The sequence below is a fragment of the Suncus etruscus genome, chromosome 15, assembly GCF_024139225.1.
Source record: "Suncus etruscus isolate mSunEtr1 chromosome 15, mSunEtr1.pri.cur, whole genome shotgun sequence".
NCBI lineage: Eukaryota > Metazoa > Chordata > Mammalia > Eulipotyphla > Soricidae > Suncus > Suncus etruscus.
This window is the reverse complement of record NC_064862.1, coordinates 44,918,326-44,936,047: the sequence shown is the minus strand read 5'-3', so window position 1 is coordinate 44,936,047 and position 17,722 is coordinate 44,918,326. Positions and strand designations below refer to the sequence as shown.

Below are 17,722 nucleotides of genomic sequence, written 5' to 3'. Positions count from 1 at the left end.
TCATGTTATTTTACTGACTGTGCAGCTTTGCTGCTCTTCTCTAATGAGTTGATTACTACAAACTCTTTTTATCATAGATGGTTTGGGACCAGATCAATCACTGCACATTGAAGCTACGCCAGTCAACAGGACTGATGGAATACTGTTTGGAGGTGATCAAGGAAAATGATCCTTCTGGATTCCTACAGGTGAGCTGTTCCTTAAGATGTGATGCAAATTTGGCTCCCTTTCTCTAGCTCTACTGTCGCTTCCCAAATTTGTCAATGTCTTAGGAAGATCTTTTCCAGTCACTTGAAGTTGAGTATATTCTCTTTTGCTCAGTTATTTCCAAAGACAGAAGATTTCATCGCAACACTGCCTCTCATGAGCCGTAACCCTACTCAGTGTCATTAAACAAGAAAGTCAAATGACATAATCTCATCTAAAACAAAGGCCCAAATTCTATGTTTTTATATTTTAATTTCCAGAGACCCAAATCCAACCATTCCACCACCAATGGGAAAATACAGCTGGAAAAGGGAAGAAGAGAGTCAGCCAAGCATATGTAACACATTACCCAGTGTACAGAGTGCTGTAGGTCTGGTCAGTTGAATTCTGCTTGCAGAGTCAGTAGATATCCCCCAAGACCTTCAGCTTACTGAGGGTCACAAACATACTTAAGGAACAAATGAGTACCCAGTCCTTCATTTGTGAGGAAAACAATTAATTCTCCTGATCTTCAAGAAAGGTACCTAGAATCATCACTTTGGAGCAGGTGCAAATGTATGAATGAGGACTTCCAAACAGGAAACAGAGTTATGGGTCATGCAATAAGATTTTGGATCAGGATCTGCAGAACAAATTGAGGAAACTTACCTGTGGGCATGAGTTCTGGGATACAGAAAATGCTTTCTTCAAACCTGGAGACAAACTGCTAATGTGTCTCAATTTGCAAAGTGCCAAATTAAATCAAAAGAGGTATAAAGGGGGCTGGCGAGGTGGAGCTAGAGGTAAGGTGTCTGCTTTGCAAGCACTAGCCAAGGAAGGACCACGGTTTGATCCCCCGGCATCCCATATGGTCCCCCCAAGTCAGGGGCAATTTCTGAGTGCTTAGCCAGGAGTAACCCCTGAGCATCAAATGGGTGTGGCCCGAAAACCAAAAAAAAAAAAAGAGGTATAATGGAGATTGCTGTTGTATAATTTTAAAGTATCATTTATTTCACAAAAGAGTGTTACCTAGTTTTTTGTTTGTTTGTTTTTGGGCCACACCCGGTGACGCTCAGGGGTTACGCTCAGAAGTCGCTCCTGGCTTGGGGGAACCTTATGGGAAGCCGAGGGATCAAACCGAGGTCCGTCCTAGGCTAGCGCTGGCAAGGCAGACACCTTACCTCTAGCGCCACCATGCCAGCCCCGGTTACCTAGTTTTTTTAAATATCAAGTGCTCTTCACTTTTACTTTTTAAAAAATTGCTGTAAACAATAGGCTACATTCTTTTGTTTTGTTTTTTTGTTTTGGTTTGGTTTTTTGTTTTTTGGGGGGGGGGCCACACCCGGCGATGCTCAGGGGTTACTCCTGGCTGTCTGCTCAGAAATAGCTCCTGGCAGGCACGGGGGACCATATGGGACACTGGGATTTGAACCAACCACCTTTGATCCTGGATCGGCTGCTTGCAAGTCAAACGCCGCTGTGCTATCTCCGGGCCCCAATAGGCTACATTTTTAATGGAGTACTCTTACACTAGCCAGGATCATTTCACAAGACTTGAGAACTAGTGTTTAGCACTGCTTTTTCCATCCTAGACCCCACGCGTTGCTTTACTCATCCTCTGGATTTGATGTGGATTGTTTTTCTTAGTAAATTGAACCCCTAAATTCTGTGTTTCCTTTTAAGATTTCAGATGCTCTGATCAAGCGTGTCCAGGTGTCTCAGGAGCAGTGGGTCAAAGGTGCCCTGGAGCCCAAAGTATCTGCAGAGTTTGACCTGACCTTGGACAGCGAGCCTCTACTTCAGGCCATCCATCAGCTGGACTTTATTCAGATGAAATGTAGGGGTGAGCCGTGGTTGGCCCAACTAAGTCCTGCTTCTTTCTGAAAAGGCACTCTAAGAAGGCAGTTTAGCGCCATTGAAAAGGGGATAGGAGAGAGATACTGCCATTACAGACATGGCTTTTAGTCCCGCTCACACAGCTACCTATTAGCTGGAGAGGGTAGCATACCAGCTTGGGCCATTTGTAAAAGAGAATCCAATAAGATCCTCTCTGGGTCCAGAACCCTAAGTGTCAGTCACAGATTAGACACTAAGTGCTCAAAACACAGTGAAATACAAATTACAAGCTCCTTCACCAGGAGTTTGATTTGAATGATTTCATTTCAAGAAAATAGACAACACAAATTTACAATATTGTGTTTGATAGAGGCAGAGGACAGAGGTAGCTGTAGATTTTTAGTGGATATTTTGTAGTGTGAAGGAGAGAGATATAACCAGGGGAAACAACCTTTTATTGTGCAAATAAAAAGCCCTGAGACAGGATTAAGTCTTCTGAATTCCAATGGTATAAAGGTCAGAGGTGAGACTAGGACTAAAATGGTGACTTCAGAGAACCTTGGAGATGAACGGGAAATTTTGCATGATTTGCCCCAGGTTACTAAATGAGCAAGTTAGAATCCCTGTTCTAAAGGCTCCTCTCAGGAGTAAAAATAAAATTAGGTGTTGGCTTGCTGCTTTTTAAATCAAGCATCAAATGATTGAGTACTACATCTACAGAACCTATAAACTCAAGAAAATACTATAAAATTTGTGATTATTTTTAGATTATACAGTCTAAAAACAATCTTTCACATTTCCAGGCCCACTCTCACACTCAGGTTGAACCATAGTGAGGTTGACAGAGCCAACCTAAGTGTGAGTGACTCATAGTGTGGACAAGCAAGAGGGGAGGTCAGCATGGAGATCTGCTGTGGAAGACAGAGGCAGCTTTAGAAAAGAAATGTGTTGAGTGAGAAGGCAGGAGCTATTCCATATGCTCCCTAAACAGGATGAGTAGTAAAATTTATAATAAAAAAAATGTAGGAGAGCAAAGAGCAGTCAATAGAGGAGACATCTACACCCTTCTAGAGAGGTGGTCCATCCTGATCAAAATTGGAGCTGCATCCAGTGACTGCCAGCCAAATTGAAACCTACAATTCTAATTGTCGTTCTACTAGACTGGAGTTGCAATTTTCCCTTTAAAAATTATAAGGGTATGGGTTGTGAGAGATGGTCCAGAGGTTAAGTCACTTGCCTTCTATGCAGTTGATCCCAGTGCACTGAATACCACCAAATATGATCCCTCAAATACCACCAGGAATGAGCTCTGAGCAGAGCCAGAAGTAGCTCCTGAGTGTAACTGAGCACTCCCACCAATGTCAATAGGTCCCAGAAGATAGCACAGTGCTTGGGGAGGGGGGCATAAAATCTCACTTGGATCCCCAGCACCACACACTCCATCCCTCACTACCAGATGTAGCCCTGAAGACCCCCTAAGCCTAACAAAGTATCACCAGGAATGACCTCTCCCTCCCGACCCACCCCATCTCCCACAGCATGCTCGGGAGGACCTCCCCTCAAAAACTATGTTAGTTACTTCTATAATCTTCTTCTTGAGCCTAACTAAACACATCTAGAAAATGAAAACATTTCACTCCTCTCATTTTGTACAGTTTATAACACATTTTATAATATCCCTAATTCCATTGGTTGTCTTTCCTGGAGATCTGGTTCCCTGGTTCTTTAGATGCTTCCAATCATAGTTTTAAAAGTGTCTCTGCATTTTGCACACCTTGTCACCTACACTTTCCTAGCCCTAGGGATAGGCTGCATGCTGGGCCCAAATAACAGGTCTGTCTAGGTTTGTGCTGTGGCTAAGAAGTCTAAGGATGGAACACAGCTCTTAGAATTTCTCTGGAACTCTACCCAGATCTGAGAGTCTAAACCAGTGGGTTTCTATGTGTGTGTCGGGAAGAAGACAGCCCTTCTTCAGGGCTACAGACTTGAAAGTATAGGTATGTGCCAGTTCTTCCTCCAGGCACACCATTAGGTTAAACAATGCACAGTTCTTAGTACTTTCCCTTCCCATAGTCACCTTGACTCTGAGACTCCCAGACTGAGGCTACCTCAGGGTGGCCAATATGAAATGTAAGGCCCCTTTTCTTAAAGGGGTCAGGGGATCCTGGGATGGAATAAGTACTTATGCAGACATCCTGAGATCCTGGACAGGGTGCACTAAACCATTGGATCCCTGTCACAGTGCCATCTGGCCCCCTGCTGCAGTTGGAGAAGTGTTGCACACGCAATAACAGTGTCACGCTGGCCTGGAGGATGCCGCCTTTCACCCACAGCCCCGTGGATGGCTACATTCTGGAACTTGATGATGGCAATGGGGGGCAATTCCGGGTAAGACTGCAGCTTATTAAGGGGGTGATCCTAATGCAGTTTGTGGAGCTGCCTTTCACTTTGAGTTCAAGGACAGACTGCTGGGGGGTGGGGACGGGGGTCTGGGCTCATGGGAGATTTGTTGTTGTTTTTGCAGAAAGCAGGGGTTAGACATGCTGGGAAAGCAGGGGTGGTCCCACCAATGAAGTTCAGGATGGCATTCCTGGAAAGACTGGCAGATCTGAGGCAGATGCCATCGCTCTGAACCCCTCAAAATTTTCTCACACCTTCCCTTCCTGGTTTATTATTTTACCTAGTGACATGCATTGCATGTGGAAGACATTTGATAAATGACATGACCTTCACAGTCATAAATTATAAATTTTACCACATTTCTTTTATATATTTTATTAAGTCACCATCATTTACAAAGTTTTTCTTAGTCGTTTCATGTCCCTGCACTAGTCCTGCTACTGGTGTTAACTTCCCTCCACCATCATTCCCACATTCTCTCCCACCAATCCTCCTTACCCTGTCCTAGCCTGCTTCTTTGACAGGAACATTTAAAGTTTGGTTGTGACTTGGATCTCCTATTTTCATTGTTATTGACTCTGTGCTTTGGATACATAGTTATACCACGCATGTAACCTCAAGTCTTTAATTCCTGCCCCTCCTTTCTTTCCATCCATTTCTTCTGGTTAACACCTTTCCATTCTTTTCCTTCTCTGTCCTATCCTTCCTATACTCTGGGGTCAGGAATAATCTAGGCATTCATACCTTTGTCCAGTTAAGTGAAATCATACTGTTTATATCTACCTATATGTATATATATTATACTATATTATATTAATTATAATATAAAAGACATATATATTCTGACCCCCCCCACAATTTTCTTTTATTTTTGATGTGGTTGAGATGACCAGGTGTGGCACCCTGTCCAAATGTGGTATTCACACATTTTCAGCTGTGGTATTTACTGGATATCAGGCTGCAGAGCTCACACACCCAGCTGAAGTGCTTACCACTTTAGTAGTGAGGTTTTCAAAAATCTCACAGATTATTGTGTTTAGCCACATTCCAACTGTATTATTTGTCAGGAGTCATGCTACCTTGTCATGGTTGGTGCTTGCACATTTTTAATCATGGTGCTTGCTTGGGGGTTGCACCATCTGGTGTGTATAATGTGACCAGAGGACCCTGGGTCTGGGCTGTCATTCTAAGAAGTATGTGGATTTACAAAACAAGATGGAGTACTAGTGGGGAAAACAGTGGATTAAGGGTACCCTAGACAACTGCTCTACTCTCTAGGCAGAGGTGCGGGGTTTGGTAGGATTTAAATTATTTAAATTATTAATCTATATCTAGCCTGTCTCTCCTCCAATCAGTTTTGACTAATCCATAGTATATTGTTCCTGAATGTCACATGCAATTTTTGGACTTGGAGGTCTCTGGGAGTTGACAATACATATTATAAGTTAGTGTCTCTTCCTTCTCTTGGCCTCATGATTAGGCCAAAGCAATTTTTTCCATTGAGCAACTTGTTATGATACAATTTAGGCATGTGTCAGCTAGGTATATTGCTTGCTTGCTTCTCTATTCCATTTTACCTATATCACCCCACCCCCACCAACATTTGCACACACACCTGGCTGTGGAGTGGCAGAAAATTGCTTGTGATATCAGAGATCAGACGGAACAGCAGAGCTGTCAGGCTCAAACAGCAATTCCTAGGATCACGTTTGACACCAGGGATTTAAACTTGCAGACATACAATTGCAAGGCATTTCTAAGCCACTAAGCTATTCCTTCAGATTCCTCCTATAGATTTTTTTTCCTGAGGAGTTGCACTTACCAAATGCACCTTGCTGAAGGTCACTATTGTTTTTGTTTTCCTCAAAAGAACTTAAATGTGTAATTTCATTTTTTCATTTGAAAGATAACCTACAAGAATTAGAGAAAAAAATGTTTAGCATTTCCTTGATAATTATTGAGTTCTTTGTGAATATGGGCAGCTGGGAAAAGTGAGAGGATAAGTTAGTCCAAACCATGAATAGCATTCATTGTATTGGAGTCTTAGTCATTCTTGACTTGCAAATGAGCTAAGAATGACCAGAATTTAGAAAACAAGCCTAGGTTTTTGAAGTGAGCCATTTTAAAAGCATAGGAGTAGTAACAGAGCTCAAAGAAAGATGGCCTTTCCCACATGCTTTGGGTTCAAATCTCAGAATCAAACAAATTCTGTTGGGTGTGACACAAAACAGATTTTTTTAGAAAAGTTTTTCCCAATTTGCCTTTTCAATTATTCCCTTGGAATAGAGAATGCGGAATGTGGAATGTTTCAACAGGTTGTCTAGGAGCCAGCTGCTAATACTGTGTTTCTAAATAACAGACACAACAACTGAACAGTCTTGGCTCTTTTACAGGAAGTGTATGTTGGCAAAGAGACCCTCTGCACCATCGATGGGCTGCATTTCAACAGCACCTACAATGCCAGGGTCAAGGCTTTCAACACATCTGGAGTTGGACCCTATAGTAAAACTGTTGTCCTACAGACTTCTGATGGTGAGCCCTGGGGTTTCTTGGGGGGGGGGGGGGAAACATTCCCAGATGATGACTGAATTTTGGGAGGTGGAAAATGGGGTTCCAGAAGTTAATAGTAACCACCACCAACATATCAGTGCCCTCCACCACTGTTATTAAGTCCCTTCTCACCACTTCCCCTTTAGCAAATGTTTCTATAGGCTGATTTTTGGAGGTTTAGGATACTCTATATTTTTTTCTACTCCACTTATAAGAGACATCATTCAGCATTTGTCCTTCTCCTTCTGAATCATTCTCAGCATGACACTCTTCAGTCTAATCCATGTAGCAGATATCTATAAAATTTTATCTTATAGTTGATCAGAATTCCATCCACTCATTTATTCTTGGATACTGGGTTATTTGCAGTCATTTTCTATTATAAGAAGCACTTCAATAAATATGGAAGTGCAAATATATTTTTGTTTTTGTGCCACACCCAGTAATGCTCAGGGGTTATTCCTGACACTACACCTATGAATTAACACTGGGAGTGCTTTGGGGACCAAATGGAATGCCAGGAATTGAACCTGGGTCATCTGTATGCAAGGCAAACACTGTACCCACTGTCACTCTAGCTCATAAATATATTTTCAAAACAATATTTTGGGTTCATGGGCAAATGCCAAGAAGTGAAATTTCTAGGTATGTGGAAGCTCAATTTTTATTTTTAATTTTTGCTTGATACTGTTTTTCATAGAGCCTAAACCAGACTACATTCCCATCAATACTGAATGAGAGTTCTTCCTTTTTTACCATTCTTTTTTTTTTATTTGAACACCTTGATTACATACATGATTGTGTTTGGGTTTCAGTCATGTAAAGAACACCACCCATCACCAGTGCAACATTCCCATCACCCAATGTCCCAAGTCTCCCTCCTCCCCACCCGACCCCCGCCTGTACTCTAAACAGGCTCTCCATTTCCCTCATACATTCTCATTTTTAGGACAGTTCAAAATGTAGTTATTTCTCTTAATAAACTCATCACTCTTTGTGGTGAGCTTCCTGAGGTGAGCTGGAACTTCCAGCTCTTTTCTCTTTTGTGTCTGAAAATTATTATTGCAAGAATGTCTTTCATTTTTCTTAAAACCCATAGATGAGTGAGACCATTCTGCGTTTTTCTCTCTCTCTGACTTATTTCACTCAGCATAATAGATTCCGTGTACATCCATGTATAGAAAAATTTCATGACTTCATCTCTCCTGATGGCTGCATAATATTCCATTGTGTATATGTACCACAGTTTCTTTAGCTATTCGTCTGTTGAAGGGCATCTTGGTTGTTTCCAGAGTCTTGCTATGGTAAATAGTGCTGCAATGAATATAGGTGTAAGGAAGGGGTTTCTGTATTGTATTTTTGTGTTCCTAGGGTATATTCCTAGGAGTGGTATAGCTGGATCGTATGGGAGCTCGATTTCCAGTTTTTGGAGGAATCTCCATATCGCTTTCCATAAAGGTTGAACTAGACAGCATTCCCACCAGCAGTGGATAAGAGTTCCTTTCTCTCCACATCCCCGCCAACACTGTTTGTTCTCACACAGGCAGTCTCTGTAGTTCGATGCCTCTCAAACTGATAACTGAGCTGTTAACTCATTATCACTTTTGCATTTCCCTGATGACAAGTGAAAGGCACTTATTCATATAGCCACTCCAACGCTTGTTTACACAGCTCAACTATGTCTCTTTGTCACCATTTATCCCAATTTATCCTCTGGTTGACCTAAGAAAAATAGAACATATTGAATTAGCTCTCAGTCATTTTTATAAACTTAGTTTAAAGATTTATATAGCTCATTACCTAGATTTCTGCCCTGAAGGGTCTTCTGGCTTGGAATTCTTTACAAGTTCACTAACGAGTTACGATCTCTCTTCCCACAGCTTTCTTTAAAAAAAAAAAAGGCGTTGAAAGAACTTCAGAGAAAATAAAAATACAGCACCAATGGCTTGTCAAAATGGAAAATTGAGCTTTTTAATTTGGGTTACACTTTTCACTTCTCTGGGTCTCAAAACTCCCAGCGTGGTGATGTGGAGTGTGGATATGAACTTTCTCTTTTACTAACATTAGTGAATAAATACAGGAAGGCTGTTACAAATCAAGACTATACAAAAGGCATTTCAGTTCCAGGCTTTGAGTTCTGCATGTCTGTTTTCAATAGAAAATTTGAATCTGAGAATTGGATGAAAACAGCAGGGTGTATATATGTACAGATGTGCATGTACACACACATACACTTGGCCTCACTTTCTGATATATTTGAGTCTGTATCTTTAAGTCTACTAAGGCAACTAGTAAATTCCATTATCTGACCCTGCTCCTCTGGCCTCCTTTCCAGTGGCCTGGTTCACATTTGACCCAAACTCTGGGCACCGGGACATCATTTTATCCAATGACAACCAGACAGCAACCTGCAGCAGTTATGACGATCGGGTGGTGCTTGGCACAGCTGCATTCTCAAAGGGCGTGCACTACTGGGAGTTGCATGTAGACCGGTATGACAACCACCCAGACCCTGCCTTCGGGGTGGCCAGAGCCAGTGTGGTCAAAGACATGATGCTGGGCAAGGACGACAAGGCCTGGGCCATGTATGTGGACAACAACCGCAGCTGGTTCATGCACTGCAACTCCCACACCAACAGGTGCGTTGCAGGGCCCTTTCCAGCTGCCTCCAGTAATGGGGAATGGAGTTGGGGATGAGGATCTTGTGGGAACAGATTCCCTTCTGTTATTCCAAAATTTAGGAATGTGGGAGGGGAGGAAGTATTTTCAGACACAGGTATTCATTTTATTGGAGAGAGATATTATTTTTTAAAGACTTGGAGGTCACTCCCAGAAGAACTCAGGTACCACCAGAATGACACCTATATTTCTCAGGAGTCATAATGTGCTGGGGATAGACCAGAACCATGTGTATGCAAAGTATGTACCCTACTATTTGACTCACATCCTGGTCCTCAAACAAAGACATGGTGAAAGTTATTTTATCCCTTCAGCAAAAATGATAGCGTATAACAGAGGCTAGAGTAATCCATTTACTCATTACTAGAGAAAATAGGTTTCCAGGTTAATCAGCAAGCCACACTGAAATCCTCTGCCATGCTTCTCCTTCTGAGTTTTCTTTTCTTTGTCATATGCTGTCTAGAGCCTTTAGTCCCAAGCTTGGGCCATTTCACAGTGTCCTTTCAACTGTAACATGATATCTACAAAAGGAGCCCTTGTCTTAGCTAGAAAGACCTTTCCCTCTGTTCTAACTTCTTTGACCTCAGGCAGGTCTGGGAGCAACAGGAAATATGGGACTAGTCACTGCTAATAGCTCAAATGCTCGTCACAAGTTTTTATGTTGTTGCAATTTGGGGTCCAGCTCCAGATGAAATCAGATCCTAAGGAGGCTAGACTTCTGAGGTTGCACTAGAAAGATGTGCATCCTACTTAGATTCCTTGATATTTCCCTCAGCCACATAAAAGACTGTGTATTTCCCACACTCCTACTATAGTATTCTTTTGTCCTCTTTCTCACAAGGCTGCTGTGTTCATCTTGGCCTACATGAAGAGAAGGCCAAGAGAGTGTGTAAAGTTCTTGAGGCAGTACTAACCAAGGAACCTAGAAATGCAGAGTTGTGGATACAGAAAACAATTTCTGTCTGTGGGGTCTCCCACCAGGTCTACCAAGGGCTGTCTCTTAAGAAAGTGGCAAGAAGTTGGCCATAAAGGGCCCCAGCTCTAGGCAAATTTGACCCTGGAAGTTCTCAGTGCTCAGAGTTTTCCCCTATCTACTGAGCTATAATCCCATACTCCTGGTCTGAGGCTGGTACTTGCCTAAGTTCCCAAGAGAGCTGAAAATAGACTCCTCCCACTTGTCTTTCTACTGGCAGTGACCCCTTTCTTCAAAGATGAGTTTGGGAGCAGGACAGAGGGGAAAGTAGTTCTGTTATTTTGTACTCCCTGCCTAGGCCCTAAGTTCTGTCTAGATCATACACTCTGACTAGGATTTGCAGACTCACTGAGTCTTAGGTGTTAGCCAAGCCTGACATACTCACCAAGAGCTACAGACTGACGTGGCCCAGTTGGTTGGACAGATACCCTAGAGTGACAAAGTGCTAGACTAATTTCGTTCTGCATACTATACTATACTCAAAGACCACAAAGAAATTGAATCTATAGGTTAGAAAGATGATATAGCAGGTAAAGTGCATATCTTGCATGAAGCTGATATGGGTTGGTTCCTTGGTGCTCTATATCGTTCCCCCAAGCCTGCCAGGAATGATTGAGTACAGAACCAGGAATAATCCCTAAGTACAATGAATTATAACCCAAAACTACCAAAAGAAAAAAATAAACCTAGGCTCCTCAACTTCATTTCTCCTTCAGAAAACCAATACCCAGATCCACTACCAGCAAGAAAAATGTTTTGTTTATTTTGAGTAGGAAACATCTTATTTATATGTCATTTAGTCAGCGCAGAAGTATTTCTGTCACTGTCACTGAAACAAGGATGAAGAATGACTGTACCGTGGTCAAAGTCACAGAGCTAATTACTTGCACTGCTAATATGACCCCAATTCCAACCTCAACTTAAAACTGAATCACATTCCTGGCTAGTCTAAATAGTCACACTATTTCCACCTGGTGGCCACATTCCAAATAGCACCAATACTCTGGTTTACTTCCCATCTGTCTTGGGACCACCCCCCCCCCCCCCCCCAAATCTCACCATCAAGTTCTTTGACTTACCTTCCTCATGACATGCCTGTGTTCACTGTCCCACAATTAAATGGCAGCTGACTAGCTCTTTCCCAAAGTATAAAGATAGTTATCTTACCAGAACTGATCAGTAAATATCATGACCTGCTAAGATCTCAGTTCTTAACTAAGGGATAGAAAAGTATGAGGTACTGATCACTGGAGGCTGGGGTCTTTATTAATATTTACAATTTACTAAGATCTTCTCTTTACATTTACACTGAACAATTTACATGTTCAGTGCTTCACTGGTAGGCAGCCATGGGTTGTTAACTCAGAGTATTTGATTTCAGATTCAGTTTTCATCCCCCAGTCTGCACTGACTTTCAAAAGACCCTGAGAAAAGATGAATAGGGAAAAGCTTCCCTGAAGGAATTCTAAAGATATCAGCTTCTTTAACAATGTCACTTGGCTAAAAACCAAAGGACACCAGGTTAGTTCCTGTCCCTAGCAGATCAAGGAACCTTCCCCAATACACACTTCTCAGGTGGAAGATGCTCCTCCAAACCATGTTCCCTGAGCAGCCCAGTGGTAAGGGATGCATACCTTGTTTGCCCTGAAACTACATGTATCACCAGGGTTGCCCTGGAAGCCATCAACATTCCTGGATCCAAAAGTCTCTGCATTGCAAGACTTGAGCTTTGAACCACTTGGTCTGATTGACTCAAGATGGCTTCCAAAACAATCCCCTCTTAGGGAGTGTTCAAATCTCAGTTACTATCAGGAAAGAAGGTACTGAATAATCCAATTCCTCTACAATAGATTACCTTATTTACACAAAGGGTGAGAGGCCTCCCTCAGTGACCTTCAGTCTCACAGACCTCAAAGTCAGCTCCCTAGACTACCATAGAGTGGGATGAAGGTACCTTTAGGGGAAGGTGTTTCCCCCACTTTTAAAGTAAGTTTCTTCAGCTATCATATGCATCATGTGTCAGAGTGCTGAGGCTTCCTGGTGCTTTTCTTTCAGGACTGAAGGTGGTGTATGCAAAGGGGCAACTGTGGGTGTGCTACTGGATCTAAATAAACACACACTGACCTTCTTCATCAATGGGCAGCAGCAGGGCCCTACAGCCTTCAGCCATGTGGATGGGGTCTTTATGCCAGCTCTCAGCCTCAACCGAAATGTGCAGGTATCTCTGATCCTTATCAACCAGTCTGTCTGTCTGCTTCTTCCACTGCCCGCAGAGACTTCAAAGGGCACTTGATCAAAACATAAAGTAAATTGCAGAGCCCACAAAATCTGAAGAGTAATAGTCTGAATCTCCTACCGATTAGAGCTTCTAGTCGCTCACAAAAGAACTGTGAAGCAATTTAAAATATATATATTAGTTCAGAGTAAACAGAACTGATAAAGAAAAGGGCTTTCAATCAAAAGCAGAAACAAAGATATGATTTGAGCAACTCAGAAGTATAAGAACACTGATCCCCTTGCACAGGCAAAAACCTGAATATAACTCCTGATTGCCCCCAAATATAACTACCAATATAACAACTAGATATAACTACTAGTAGTAGTGTTGGCTGAAGCCTTGGGGATATTTATTTACATTTCTCTTGACTGTGAATGAATGGTACCATCAGAATCTGTGCACTAACTTTTGCAAAAAGTGAAGATGTGACGTGTCATCACTTTTTGTAATAGATTAGTGTTATGCATTGTGACACACTTAATTATTAAAAATAGTTGTAGACTACATGGTTTCTTAATAAGTGTTTTTTAAGTTGTCATTAATTCTAAATTTTCCCAACAAAGTCATTAGAGGGAAAATGTGTCTCTATATAAATGGGTCCATGCAATCTTGTTCCAGTTTCTGCTGAGAAGTTCAGCTTCTGCATAGCCTTGACTGGTTGCTCAGGCCAAGTGAAAGAAAGCAGCTATGCAGCTCTTATTAGAAGTTAAAGGGAGCAGCAACATTAGGGCCAAACTTGTGATGCATCCATTAGTGCTACTAAGAAATAAGATAAAGAGCAGACCACACAATGCAAGAATGCCTCCACCTTAGCAAACTGGGTATCATTTGTGGCCTTGGTGTTCTGAGCATTTGGGGTATATGTAGCAAATATACCACCTTCACTGATTCTGACTTCTTTTCTAGGTCACCCTGCACACAGGATTGGATGTACCAACAAACCTGGGGAGGCCAAAATTGTCTGGCAACTAGCTTCCTAGGTCCATCCCTGCCATCCAAATCACAAGCAAATAACCCATGAGGAAAGAAACCAGCTATGGGTGCAACTCAAGCAGCCATTGAGTATCTGAGACATGTTTATTTTGGGAGATGAAGACAGGGTCTGAACATTGGTTTTGTGGAGATAACTGTTCAGTGTGAACGTGGGTGTGTGGTTGTGTCCCCTTTGATCCACCTGGAAGCTAACACAGAAGGACTTTCCTTAAAGGAGTGAGAAAGCAGTCAGGATTTCTAATTGTTTCCTACCATCTGTCTACAAAGTCTTTTGGGGGAGGAGAAGAAGATATAGCCTGAGATTTGCATCCAGCAAACAGGAGGCAGAGTCTTCAGAATCCCATGTTCCCTCTGTCATCCCATTGCTGGGATACCGCTATTTGCAGGTTGCCAACTTTACCAGGAAGACAAAAGCCTTCAGTTGTGTTATGTGTTTTCTTGTTTGTTTGGTTAGGGGGCCACACCCAGCAGTGCTCAGAGATTACTCCTGGCAGGCTTGGGGAACCATATGGGATGTTGTGGATCGAACCTGGGCTGGCTGCGTGCAAGGCAAAAACCCTACCCACTGGGCTATTGCTCAGCCTCAGTTGTATTATGTTTTAGGTAGATCTAAGAAAAGATAGAAGGAAAGGAACATTAATCATGATACTTGATCTTTGTCTGTTTTGAACCCTTTAAAATGGTTTCATTAACATTCTCTTTCCTCTTAGACCACACACACACACACACACACACACACACACACACACACACACACACATTTGCTAAAATTCATTCATTCATTTCTTAGTTTTTAAATATGAAATGCTGTCATTTGGCCTTTTGTTTGTTGGCTACTTTAGAACTATTCCCAGTTCTATACTTGCGGTACCAAGAAGTGCCAGAAACTGAAACAGAGCCTCTTGCATGTAAACCATATACTTAGCCCATTGACCTCTCTTGGGCCCCAAAAGCTCTAGAAATTGAATGACTATTTATCAAGTTTTCACTTAGAGGAAGCAGTTTTCTGCAACTGGTTCCCAAAAGGTTAACTAAACTTGAGTCATTCTGCAGCTATATGCTTTCAGACCCCTATGCACATAAGATGGAGGTCCTGGGAAAGCCTCCTGGAGTCGGCCTGCTTTGCTTTGAGATACAGCCTATTGTCATGAAAATAAGAAATGCCCAACAGCAGCAGTGGTTCTGTCAGGGCATAATAGAAATGAACTTAGAGGAAGGCAGGAAACAGCAATACGGCATTTTACGTTTCCCAGTTTTCCAGTATGAGTCTGGCTGGGTACCTGGGTGACAAGGGACAGCAGTGGGGGGTGAACTCTCCTCTCCTTGCTGAGAACTCTATTTCTCAACCCTGTGTTGAGTCATTTTCATCTTTTTGCTGCCAGGTCTGACCCTGGAGCCTGTCCCTGTCCCTGAGTTTCTTGCCACTTTTCCCCCACTCTCTTCATCCTTTGCATCTGCCACCTTCATTTCCATCTGGTAAAGCTCATTCCTTTTTCAAATAATATATTTTATCAAGCAATTTATTTTTGAGGTTGGGGAGTTACTTGACTATTTGCTGGATTGGATTTTTATAAAAACCTAGTCTACAAAATTTACAAATCAGTACCAACTGTGTTTACTTGGTTCTACCTGCTTGTGTAGATGCTGCACTTGCTTTCTGACTCACCTGATAAAGGCTGTGTAGCCCTTCCCTCGTTCCGCAGAATATCCTACCTCAAAGCTCATGCTCTTGACCCACAAGGCTGCCTCGTCCAGCTGTGTACACAGATGTGACTAGCTAAACTAGCTGCTGACACTTCTCAAAGCCACTGGGTGCTTTTGTTTAAGCCACTGCAGAAATCTTGGAAGCCACCTGCTTAGATCACATAAGGGCTTGGCCTCTGTCCTTACCATGCCAAGTGGCTTCTTGTCCTTTTTCAGATGACTATATGTTCCATGTGGTCATTTGTAAGCAGCTGCCTCTTTTTTCTACTTTCACATGGTTTCAGCTTGCCTTCTTTGCCTTAGCTCTGGGTATGCTCAGTTTGGGAGGGTGGGGCAGATGCCTAAAGTTTACAGGCAAGGCAACCAAGTGGACTAGAGATCCACTTCATACTGTGGAGGCAGATGAAAGGTTGGGCAAATGAAAGCTCCCCAAATCCTAAAATCTAGGAGCCCACACTGTCCCAGCTCTGCTTCTTCAAAGAGGATTAGGCAAGTTTAGCCTGGACTGAAAAACATCCTTTGGAGAGCCAGTACCTTGTCAGGAGAAATGTGGGAAAGACCCCATAATGCGTCAGATTCTTTTTCTTTGGGGGGGGGGAGGGCACACCCAGCGATGCTCAGGGGTTACTCCTGGCTGTCTGCTCAGAAATAGCTCCTGGCAGGCATGGGGGACCATATGGGACACCGGGATGCGAACCAACCACCTTAGGTCCTGGATCGGCTGCTTGCAAGGCAAACACCGCTGTGCTATCTCTCCGGGCCACCCCCTTTTTTTTTGACGTCAGATTCTTAAGAAGAAAATTACCTAAAGTTCTGAGAGAAGTTGCCAGGCGATGGCATTAGAGGTAAGGTGCCTGCCTTGCCTGCGCTAACCTTGGACGGACCGCTGTTCGATCCCCGGGCATCCCATATGGCCCCCCAAGCCAGGAGCGACTTCTGAGCGCATAGCCAGGAGTAACCCCTGAGCGTCACCGGGTGTGGCCCAAAGACCAAAAAAAAAAAAAGTTCTGAGAGAAGTGACCAAGACCACCATCTTCACCTCAATTAGCCCTGTGAATATATATTGAGTATTGGGGGTGTGTGTGTCTGTGTTTTTAACTCCTCTACGAGTCCAGAAGACTGATACCAGGGACCTTGTAAGGCTGCCCTATTACTTCCTCTCCTTTCTTCAGCACAAAATACCTTCAGGGACAAGACTGAACCTATGAGAGAAAACAGATTTGAGCAAAACACATTTTTGAGGGATCAACAAAAAGGTAGATCTCAACTCTATAATCTTATGTGACCATCCCAGAAGTCTAGGAGGTTGACATGGAAGTAACTGGCTGCTAAATTCCCTGTTACTGAATACCATAGTAACATTATTTTGTACATAAAATATATTAAGTGATACTTTTGTTGGGGTGGCTGAGTGACAACAGAGCAGTTTTGGTAAGAGGAATCAAAGTAATTTGAAATGTTAAGTTCCATTGCATTGTAAATAACGCCTCTAAATGTAGTTCTATTTGTTCTTTGCTAGTAAACCAGTTTGGTCAAAATGTATGCCTTTCCTTTTAGAATTAATCTCTTGTAAAATTATCCAATAGAATCTCACTGCATAGCATTATAGTTTCCAATTCAAAGTAAGGCAAGGCATTACACATAGTCCTAATTTACCTCCTCTCTATCTTACTTGGGAAAATGATTCCAAATTCAATAGTCATTAGTCATATTGGCACACATAGTAACCTACCTGAAAGCTATACTTAGTTCTGGTCTCCATTGTCAGTCCTTCACCCTTTTAGACAGTGAAAGGCACTCCATGACCCATCAAGGTCAGGAAGGGCCATACTTTGCATAAAAACCTGGAAAAACTAAGGTTTACTCAGAGAAACAGACCATGCTTCTTGCTCTTGATGCCCAGATTTGTTCTTTATGGTGTCCTTGCCCCTCTGTCTACCAGTCCTCTCAGGAAAGAATAAGAATACAGGATCAATATGTATTTCTTCCACAGCTATTTGCATTTAAGCCTTAATTCTTTATTGTTCATGAAAGGCTTCATCCCCTGATAAGGCATCTATGAGCAGGCAGCTCATAGCTAAAGGTGCTGATAAAACAAGGGCTGCCTGTTGGTATTGAGGTGG

General features: G+C 42.5%; 1 protein-coding gene across 2 annotated transcripts in view; it reads left to right on the top strand.

The window, feature by feature from the left end:
* Positions 1-14,056, top strand: part of TRIM67 (tripartite motif containing 67) — a 45,413-nt gene extending 31,357 nt beyond the window's left edge. The window contains exons 4-10 of one of the 2 annotated variants that reach the window (XM_049789634.1): positions 78-188; positions 1,870-2,023; positions 4,265-4,410; positions 6,816-6,954; positions 9,308-9,611; positions 12,680-12,842; positions 13,809-14,056. In XM_049789634.1, the coding sequence (XP_049645591.1) occupies positions 78-188; positions 1,870-2,023; positions 4,265-4,410; positions 6,816-6,954; positions 9,308-9,611; positions 12,680-12,842; positions 13,809-13,874 (1,083 nt within the window). In that variant the 3' untranslated portion in view covers positions 13,875-14,056. Of the gene's footprint in view, positions 1-77; positions 189-1,869; positions 2,030-4,264; positions 4,411-6,815; positions 6,955-9,307; positions 9,612-12,679; positions 12,843-13,808 lie in introns of both variants that reach the window. The other variant, XM_049789633.1, reaches the window with a different exon arrangement.
* Positions 14,057-17,722: the final 3,666 nt, after the last annotated feature.